This window comes from Melospiza georgiana, chromosome 20 (assembly GCF_028018845.1).
Source record: "Melospiza georgiana isolate bMelGeo1 chromosome 20, bMelGeo1.pri, whole genome shotgun sequence".
Lineage (NCBI taxonomy): Eukaryota > Metazoa > Chordata > Aves > Passeriformes > Passerellidae > Melospiza > Melospiza georgiana.
Window position 1 is genome coordinate 1,494,276 of NC_080449.1, and position 10,463 is coordinate 1,504,738.

General features: G+C 47.3%; 1 protein-coding gene across 1 annotated transcript; it reads left to right on the top strand.

The window, feature by feature from the left end:
- Positions 1-575: 575 nt before the first annotated feature.
- On the top strand, positions 576-9,739 carry LOC131092010 (ficolin-1-like). The gene is made up of 9 exons (XM_058038474.1): positions 576-654; positions 1,442-1,573; positions 2,310-2,363; positions 4,225-4,260; positions 5,454-5,489; positions 7,291-7,418; positions 7,804-7,945; positions 8,482-8,616; positions 9,492-9,739. Exons 1-9 carry the CDS (start codon positions 576-578, stop codon positions 9,737-9,739), a joined length of 990 nt encoding a protein of 329 aa, XP_057894457.1.
- Positions 9,740-10,463: the final 724 nt, after the last annotated feature.

Sequence of the window (10,463 nt, forward strand, 5' to 3'; positions counted from 1 at the left end):
TTGAACTCTGTCATTCATGAATCATGTACAAATGGAAGCTTGAAGGGCAAGAAGCGGTGCTGGGCTGACAGACAGGAAGAGTACTGGAATGTGATCCAGGCTGTGTAGCCTCTCTCTGCCACTGGCCTCAGCTGACTTTGGGCTTTTGATTCCCAGTGCCTCAGTTTTCCCATCTACACAGTAAATTCTGCTCTTCATAGAGGGCTACTAGCAGGGAGGATGAGGGGAGCTGTCTACACTTAGGTAAATATGGTTTTGCTGGTTCATTTTATCTAAAATAGAAATACAATATGATAAGGGAAAGGCATCCGAAATTTACTGAGGACGGAGGTGAGGCAGGCCGGGGCAGTGAGGCAAGAACTTTTCCATCCCAACCCCAGACTTTTGGAAAGTAGCTTATCTGCGAAATAACTTGAGACTCAGCCAGGCCCCAGACCTGAGAGCAGCCAGTGGGCAAGTACAGAGGTGGAGCCTGCACTGAGGCTGTTTGTTAGATATAAAATGCTTGGATGGGTCAGTGCTGACCACAGCACCCGGGAAGTGGCTGAGGGGAGCTGTGCAGAGCAGCACTGGCCATGGGGACAGTGGCCCCAGTCCTTTTGGTACTGCTCAGCCTAAGAGTGACTATTTGTGATGCTGAGGACACCTGCTCAGGTGAGTAAACCACAAACCTTACTGCTGTCTCACTGAGACAGCCTGTTTCATCTCTCCTGATAAGAGAAAGAGGTTGGGAAGGGAGAGGGGAGGGGGGAGAAGTAGCATATGGTTTTTTTTCCTTCTATGCTTTTTTAAATTCGGCTGCCAGTGGGAGGAGAGTAAGGGGAGACTGAAGTCTCAGCAGCAGCTGTTTAAGAAAGCTACTGGCTCCAATTAGTGATGTAACATCGTTCCCTGACCAGTGGGGTGTCTAGGAACAGACAGTCTTCAGTGAAGTTTTCCCCCCTAGTTTGGGTTTTTTTCAGTAGGTCCTCCGTGCAGTTACCAAAGGATACAGAACAAGACAAAGGATCCGTCTGGGGATGCTGCGCAGCACAGCGTTCTCACTGTATTCCCCAAGAAGGCCTGGGGCAATTTCAAACAGGCCTGCCATCAGGAAATTCAGAAGAACTCTTACCCTTACTGCCCACAGATCCACCAGTGACACTTAGTCTGCTATGAATACCCCATTGGGGCACCTCTCAGTTTATGTTTTATTAACTACAGTATATTTGTCATGCATGCAATGTCATATTTATCAGCCTCCTCTCCTACTGAACTCCCCTGAAGCCAGAGAGATGCAGAGTCTGGCTCCTCTAATATGTGAGATCCTCACTGCCATCTGTCAATCCATTCAACACCCTGATACTTCCATACTCAGTGCTTTTGATTATACTGTTCCTCAACTTCAAATGATTTGGATTCCTCTCCAAGACATTTCAGAGCCTTAATAATCTTCACAAAGACTGTCTTCATTTCTCAGAGGTGAGAATAGTGGGACTGCGTGATGCTGACCGACTTGCCATTCTTCAAGGATGTCCAGGGATCCCAGGTGTCTCTGGCCCAAAAGGAGAAGCAGGTCTCCCAGGAACAAAAGGTGAGGCCCCCAAAACCAGTGATGAGCACTGTGAGATGAGATGGTTTTGTTCCTTTGCATAGGAGAAGCAAGCTGAGGCTGGAGCAGTAGCTGGCCTGGCACTGGCTGCTGTGAGGAACTGGAGAACTGGAGACAAAAACACCCCAATTAAACATATGCTGGTACACATGGAGTGACCTGTTTCTTCCTTAAGTCCTGTCACAAATCTGATGTGATCTTGGGGTGTGAAGTGTCTTATTCGTTTCTTCTACAGAAAATCATCCATTTATTTTTTGGGTCTGTATTCAAGAGTCTGGGTGGGAGGGAGGCTGAAATCTCCTGCCTGTTTTTTTGGGGAACAGTGTGGGAAATGTACTGGCAACCTCTATTCCAGGGAGCAAGGGAGATGGGGCTCCTTCAGAGCTTTCATAGCCAACTCACAGAGAAGGTCAATCATGTCAGCTGAGCGAGATGACCTACCATAGCAAAATCCATAGACTGGCTCCACGATGTATCAAAGCTCATAAGAATTCATATGTGAATTGCAAATTTAGACTTTGAATGGCAGTACCAGTGTAGTAAGGCTTCAATAGAAAAACAGGAGTAAGGTAAAAGAGTAAAACCAGGTTACAAGACTGAATCTGATTACCTCAGCTCCCCCATTTCTGTGAAAGGCAAGGCCCAGTTGCCCAGGCTTGAGTGACTCCCCGCTCTGGTCAGTTTGTAACATGCACATAAAAAATGAGTCTCTTTGCAGGAGAAACGGGAGACCAGGGATTCCCTGGGAAAGCAGGACCACCTGGTGCAAAAGGTAATGTACAACATATGCAGCTCTAATCTGTAAATGCCCCCAAGCTCAGGACATATATTAGGAGATTGGGTCTACAGAGATGAACTGCAGGACTGGCCATAGGCTAAGAAACGGTGCTGAAGTAGCATAGGAAAAGCCTGATTTGGGGTATGGCTCTTGCATGGAGTGAACACCAGAAACAGTGTCCTTGAGTGTCCCGGACCACAACACAGAAGAAGACACCACTCTTCTCAGAATTTCTCATTGACCCTAAAATCAGACCTCTCCCCATTCCCCATTCCTACCCTAACCTGCCCCCAGCACAGCAAGCCTGCCCAAATGCCTCCCAGCCCTGAGGAGCTTTGGAGCTCTCCATGGAGCTTCAGCCCAGAGGCCTGATGCAGAGGCACTATGCTGAGTGCTTGTTCTGCCAATTGACATGGGCAATTTCAAGAACATACCAGTGGAAAGAATGGTCTTATTTTACTATGAATATAGAGGTAAACCAAAAGTTAAATAATACATTCAATAAACCTATATGCTTGGCTTTGGCAACAAGCAAAAAATTAGCAAGGTAATGCACCTAATCATTACTATACAAGAGGCAGGATAGTGATTTAGAAGGATACATCACTAATTGCCTAAATACTTTAACATCATCCAGTCGCTGGGGAGCCCTGTTTCACAGGAAGGGCAACCCTTCCTGGCAACTGGGGAAATCCTACATGCTGTAGGAGATCCCATAGGTGAGGTCTCTGGATTTCCCCTGAAAGGGAGTCCAGTGTTTACAGGCCTAAATGAGCAAGCCAAAGTGACTTGATTTTATTTTTAGCTCAGGAATGCCCGAATCTGATGGCATGCTTTCCACTTAGCCAGGGCCCGTGCTCAGCCAGAGCCCAGGTCTTGGCTGGGAGGGTTTTCCCCTAAAATACCTTACAAATAAGCCTCTCAGCTGGAAAATTTTCTTAAAATGATACATTTCTTGCAGATAGCTACAGAAGGTTATAAACAGTTAGCATAAGCATCTTTGTCATCTATTTTTAGGTAAATAATACTGATGGTGTTAGTCACACAATATTCACGATTCATCTTGTAAGTCTACTCTGGCTCAGCCCTGCTGCTCAGGCCTAGGCATATCATTGCTTTCAGCAGCCTTCAGCCTTCCACTCGGTGTGCAGTGCCCACTTGACCACAAGAACGAGATCAAACAATGGCACAGGATGAGGTTTCCTTTGTAATGGGATGAACCCCTGAAGAGGACAATGTCTATTGAGAAACTGGCTTTCACTGCCCAGGCCTGCTTAGGACCTTCAGCAGGAATGTGCTGCAAATACTGGAAAAGCGTCTCTACTAAAGGATCTAGCACAAGGGAACTTGTGTAGGGACTGAGCAGCACTGACTAACTAAAGGGAAGACGTCCCTTTTTACATGCTGAATATGAAGCTATTTCCTGGCCAAAAGCACCCAAGACTTGAACTGAAATGCCAGCAGGAGATGGACAAAACCACTGAAAACCCTGACAAACCCTATTGATCAAAATCTTTTAAGTGCCTGACTGTAAAGAGAAAGCCCCCACAAAAAAAATCACTGAAATGGAACTGTGAAGCCCCATACATTCCAAGAGATGGAGAAGCAGCTCTCTCTCCTCTATATCCTGCTCTTCTTGCTGTTCCTGGGAGATACTGCTGATCAAGAGAACAGCCAGGCTGAGGCAGCAGCACCACCTGGGACACTCCTCCAAGCACTGTAGCTTTGCACCTCTTGACAGCCTCTCTTGTACATTTGAGACGTATTGAGGGGCTGGAGCAGCCATTTGTAGAGGCACAGTAATTCATTTGCATTGGATAGTCTGTGATGAGCATTTTCCTCTCATATTTTGTAGGAGCAGCTGGAGAGCCTGGCTTCCCAGGACTGAAAGGTAAATCACGCTGTGCTGAATTTATCATGTGAGCTACTTTGTAAACTTCTACCCTGTGCTGTTCTCCTACATCAGATGAGAGCAGTTACAGAGACTGGATGGGGCTGTTTGCTGACAGTTATACCTCATCGTAGGCTCTGCCCTGGTGCAGGTGCTGTGGGTAGTCCTGCTCCCAAACCAGATGTTCAGTAACAGGTGCTGTTCTCAACTCAGGCAGCTGGTGCTGCCACCTGGCACCATCAGCTGCAGAAGCCACAGGGCTGAGGGACCAGCCAGATTTGCGCAGAGCTCTTAATATTCTCATGCTATGGCAAAATGCAGAGGCTCAAAAGAAATTCAGTTGCTGCTAGTGCCAGAGGAACATGTCTCTACCAGCACTAGCAATAAGGTATTAGGGAAACATGGGTTTTTTCCCTTATGCCATCATCCTGCATGTGATGGCCACAGGCACCCACCACTGAGCACAAATCTGCACTGTGGCCTCCCCCTCTGGAATTTGGCTGGCAATCACGGGGTCCAACACCACTGGTCTGGCAGATGGTTCTAGTGCTCCAGTTGTCACTGCTGCTCCCAAACCACTGGCTGAAGCCCTGTACCAGCAGCAGCCATTCCCCTGATGGGACTTACAACTTGCCTTTCCAAGGTGCATTGCTTCCTCCTTCCCACATTCACCCACTCCTATCCCACATATCCTAGCCCAGTGGGATTCACTGGCACAAACTGCTGGTAGACAGCTCCATGGGCTGCACAGCAGCAAGCAGAGCAGCTGGGTCCAACAGGAACACGTCCTGTGTCAGTCTCACCATTTGGACCTCTAAGCCCTAAAACAGATGCCAGCAGGAACTACATCATGCCAGGTCCAACAGGCCAAGAGAGGCAAGGCTGCCACTCCTTGTGCATAAATTGATATTGGCTTCCCACGTGCCTCTCTGTGCTTTACTAGGTCTGTGCAGATAGGCTGGTGGGTCTCCTCTGGTGGGCCTGGCAGCAGCCAGGACAGCTTATACTGAGCAACCCTTCCTGCCTGCTTTCTCTATGCCTTTCATTTGCTTGGTGCAGATGAGCCAATCACTTCCTGTAACATAACAGCTTTCCAGTGCAGCAGGATTTGTCTTGGCAAATCTCAATACTGGGGAAGGGGAATGCTGGGTGTGGGAGGTGGAGAGCAATTGATGGTGTTGTTTATCCAACAGGAACAAAAGGAGAGCCTGGATTTCCAGAAATTTGGGGTAAGTTTCATCTTAGGTCTTCACGACACTGGTCAGCTCTGCAGAGTGGATGGTGGTGGACTACCTGCACCAGAAGTCAGGACAGGATAGGAATAGAAATGAGTTCAGAGTGACATTGAAGAATGGAATAAGGAAATATCACTGTTATCTTTGCATCTCACAGACACATGCAGCTTCTGTGGGTCTCCTCTGTACTCCAGCCATGCTGGGAAAGTCAGGTCCTCTGAGCACTACTTAAATGTCCTGTCCTCCATGAGTCCTGGAGGAGGTCGATTTTTCAGAGACTTGGTGTCCTGATTTCTAAGATGAAACCACTGCAAACACCTGTATGGACATGTGGCTACTTCAAAGGCAATTATACTCCTGCACTTGCAGTGACACCTTTGGTACTTGTGGAGTTCATACGTGTGATAGTGCTCAGACTAACTTATTCACTGGAAGAAAAAAAGAAAAATAAAAGAAACAATTTTCAGTTGCCCCATCTGGCTCTGTCTCCATGAACTAAAGTTCAAGGACAGCTACAACCCGCTCTGGCTACAGCTGGGTGCTCTAGGGCCACAATAAAGGCTCAGACAGATCAGAGCTGCTGTAACACCTGACAGATTGGGATGCCACTGAACTGGTTCCTTGCTGCCCCAGACATTTCTCTGGGCATGTAAAAGATTTGACTAATAGGAAGGAAAAGGCCAAGTCCAGGACCATCTCCCTCCTAGGAGAGCAGGGTACCCTGCCTGGTACAGCTGTGTACACATGTATCACACACAGCACACTGGGGCACATGCACCACCAGCACCACCATCTCTGATCATCCTCCCAGGCTTTCCATAAAACAACTACTGACGCAGCTGTAGGTTGGGATGTCTGACAGGGACAATTCAGTCTCCTGTGAATCTGAACTTCTGTCAGCAGGTATGGTTTTGGGGAGGGAAAAAAGTATACATAAGATGCATATATATGCGCACACACACACACACATATATATATAAAGGTACATATTCAAAAGCACTTTGTTTCTTGGGGAGACCTCAGTGTGGCCTTCTACTACTTAGGGGGTGCTTATAAAAAAGCTGGAGAGTGATTTTTTTGCAAGGACAGTGATAGGACACTGTCACTGTGTGATTTACAGAACAATTTACAGCTAAAAGAGGAGAGATTTAGATTAGATATTAGGAGATGATTCTTTACTCAGAAGGTGGTAAGACCTTAGCACAGGTTGGCCAGAGAAGCTGCAGCTGCCCATCCCTGGAAGTGTCCAAGGCCAGGTTTGGATGAGATTTGGAGCAACCTAGTGGAAGATGTCCCCGCCCATGGTAGGGGGGGGGCAATGAGATGAGCTTTAATGTTCCTTCCAACCCAAACCGTGGGTGATTCTATGATTCAATCCATAAAGGATGAGCTGAACCCTGTTCACTGCCTCACAGGTAACACTGTCCTGTGTGACTAATTTATTTGCTATCCACTGCCCACCCACTCTCTGTGCCCTGCATACATTCTGGAGCTGGGACAAATTTCTGGATCATGAGTTTGTCATCTTTTTCAGTGCAGCTCCATCATACAGATCATTGCAGATGAGAGGAGTCTCAGCACCTTAGACCATCTTTTTTTGAAGGTGCCCATCTCCCTGGCAACATATGGGCCCAGAAGCCATGGCAGAGTTTGGCTCCCAGCAGCTCTGCATTAAGGTCTGCAGTACAAAGAGCCAGATAGGTGGTGAAGGGCTCAAAAGCTCAAGGCTGGTGTGCTCCTGTGAACAGTAAATACATTATAATCTCTTTGCACTTGATCTGTTTGATTTGCACAGAACCGGAGAACTGCCAAGAACTGTTGGCCAAAGGGAAGATTTTCAGTGGCTGGTACACAATCTACCCCCAAGACTGCAATGCCACCACCGTCTTCTGTGACATGGACACGGATGGTGGGGGATGGATTGTGAGTAGGATGAGGAGAGGGAGGTTTACATGTTCCTATATTGATTCTTGTTAAGGCTGCAAAGGATGGCTCAGAAATAGAAACACAGCTGAAGTTCACACCTGCAAGCCAGAGTGAATCCCTCTGGACACAGGGGATTCCCCCAAGACTTGTCTCTGGAAGCAGGCTGAGTGCCACAGACCCACTCCCTGATTAAATCAGCAAATCATTTCCTTTTCATTTCCAAGGGCATATGGAAGAGACCATTGAGCAAGGGATTCTTGTGGGGTTTGCTCTCCAGACACCTACAAGAGTGTCCTGATGCAGGGGAAGCATTCACCATGGTGGGTGTGTCCCCCAGGCACTGTGGATGCTTTTGAGTGAGGGATGGGCTGGTGGGGCTGAGGGTCTCTTTCAGGTTTTTCAGAGGCGCTGGGATGGGTCAGTGAACTTCTTGCGAGATTGGGATTCATACAAACGAGGCTTTGGCAACCAGCTGACGGAGTTCTGGATGGGGAATGACAACATCCACTTCCTCACCTCTCTGGGTAAGGTCTGCCTCTGTTCCAGGCTGGGGCCATGAGAGTCCAACCCCTATACCAAATTGGGTCATTGCAGACCTCTGAGTTTCTCATATTCATCTGAGGTCCCCACTGTTAATCCCAAGCAGGATGCAGGCTCTTGCAGCCTACTGCACACTGGAAACTGCACTCTAAAAAAAAAGCAAAACTAGAAATCAGGGAAGAGAATGAACTAGCTGCATGATCTACCCTGGAGACAGGCCAACACATCTTCCTACTTGGACTGTTTGTGATGGCATCATCTGGTCCATACACAACCTCGGAGTTACAGCTGTGTGCAGGACCCCTGCCCATGACCACCCAATATCATATCTGAAAAGGTGCTTCCCTAGAAAACCATCAAAGGTATAGGAGGCTCTGCAGGAATTTTAAGGAAATCAAAATGTCTCAGGTAGTGGCAGCTCCTCTCAAGTTAGGTCACAGCACCTTAAACCCTCCATTCTGAAATCCAGTGGTATACTCACCATCTGCCCTGCACCACTGCTGTCCATCTTCTCTTCTAGGACCCTGTGAACTCCGTGTTGACCTCAGAGACTTTGAGAACAACTACTATTTTGCCAAGTATGCTTCATTCAGAGTTTTAGGAGAGTCAGAGAAATACAGACTGATTCTAGGAGACTTCCTTGGTGGAAACGCTGGTAAGTTTGAGGCAGCTCACTGGGAAAGTCTGTTTCCTAGAGCATTTCAGAAGTGTTCAGCTTCTCTGCAGAGATGTATCATGCACACTCCGTGTATCATCTACATTTTGGGTCAGTTTTTTAAAACTGGCCATGGTACCTCAGGTACTGAGTGACCTCCGGGTACAGGGATGGAGGGGGACATGCATCACCCGAAGAAATGTGACTCAGAGCATTACCTTCAAGCCCAGCCCTATGGTTTAATTGCAAATGAGCCTGGTCCTGGGCAGCACCCCATCCGATTGACCTTTCCAAGAGCTCTGCATCAGCCAGGTCAAGGTCTGCTTTTGGTTACATTGGCAGGAGACATTTGCCCAGGTGGTCTAACATTTCCAGGGCTGGGGTGCTGTTCAATACCTGCAGCATCAGCACTCCATCCTCTTAATACCCGATTTTTTTTTTTTTTTTTTTTTTAAGTAAACAAATCTTCAAAATTCAATATCCATCATTCAGGAATGAGTGAAACCAACACCTGAGAGAGAAGTGCTCTAGGTTTATGTGGCTGTGCACACTGCAACCCTGTCTGGTAATTCAGACCTGTGTATCTGCAGAGAACCTGAGCATTCCAAGAGAAGTGACATCTGTGTAGCTGTGAAAAGAATCTGGCCCACTTGATTCACAGGCATAGATAAATTCTACATTCATAGATGTGTTTTAGCAGAGCTAAGGATACTTTTGTCCAAGACAAGGAGGAAAGAGAGCAAGAGAGCAGCAAGATTTATACAACCTGCCTTGCACCTGGCAAGGGCCACTGGTGCCCAGCAGGGGTGCACAGACACATCAGTGTCCTGTTTGTGATCCCTACTGCAGTAACCATGAACGTGTGTTCTCTGCAGGGGACTCCTTATCGTACCACAGGGACATGCCATTTTCAACAACAGATCACGACAATGACATGAGTTCCTTTAACTGTGCCACAGAATATAAGGGAGCATGGTGGTACAATGACTGCCATTACTCCAACCTGAACGGGATGTACTGGATGGGTGCACATGGGAGCTATGCTGATGGCATCAACTGGAAGACAGGCAAAGAATACCACTACTCCTATAAGCAAACAGAAATGAAGTTCAGGCCAGTTTAACATGGTAACAGGGTGCCTGACTAGGTCCAAGAGGTGCCACTCACCCACCAACAGAAGACACAAAACAATGTTGCTTGGGGACAAAAATGGACCAGAAAGAGTATTACAGGTTGTCCCTTCTGCCTAGAGCAGGATTTTTGAAGCCAGAAGCGGTACTGGTTTGAACTTCTGTAAGCACCAGATCCTGACCCTCTCTCACCCTGAGTACCTTCAGCAGCCCCACTGATGCAGACTGAGCCCAAGTACCTTCTTCTGAAAAGTGTGTTATCTTGATTTAAAGACCAGGTGATGAGTGGAGCCAGTGCACCTCAGTAAAGCTCTCTAATATTACTACCCTAAATGGTAATTACTGCTAATCTCCAGCATAATCCATGTATATGAAGACTCCAATTTGCATGCAGCCTCTTTCTATTGGACCCAAGAGCCATCCAAAAGGCACTGAATTCCTGACCTGTCCCACTCTCCCCGCAGGCTGTGATGGAGCCACAACATAGAACAGCATGGAAAAGACTGAGCTTCCAGCACAGTGTGTAGGAATCCACGAAATCAGAGGGTTTTGGGAAAGCTGCAAAAGGCAGGCCTCAGAGACAGCAGAACTGTGATTAGAGCTAAGCAGTAGCCATGAGATAGGTCAGCAGAAAAATTATTTAAAAAGTAGAAAAGCAAGGACAAATAGAACAATGGTCTGTGTATTAACGCTTGTCTAGAATAACTCCCTAAGCTA

Excerpts from the sequence above, each read along its gene's own strand:
- LOC131092010 (XM_058038474.1), top strand. The coding sequence starts at position 576 with ATGGGGACAGTGGCCCCAGTCCTTTTGGTACTGCTCAGCCTAAGAGTG. Across the intron at positions 1,574-2,309 it reads AGGTCTCCCAGGAACAAAAG|GAGAAACGGGAGACCAGGGA; the intron begins GTGAGGCCCCCA and ends GTCTCTTTGCAG. Across the intron at positions 8,617-9,491 it reads CTTCCTTGGTGGAAACGCTG|GGGACTCCTTATCGTACCAC; the intron begins GTAAGTTTGAGG and ends TGTTCTCTGCAG.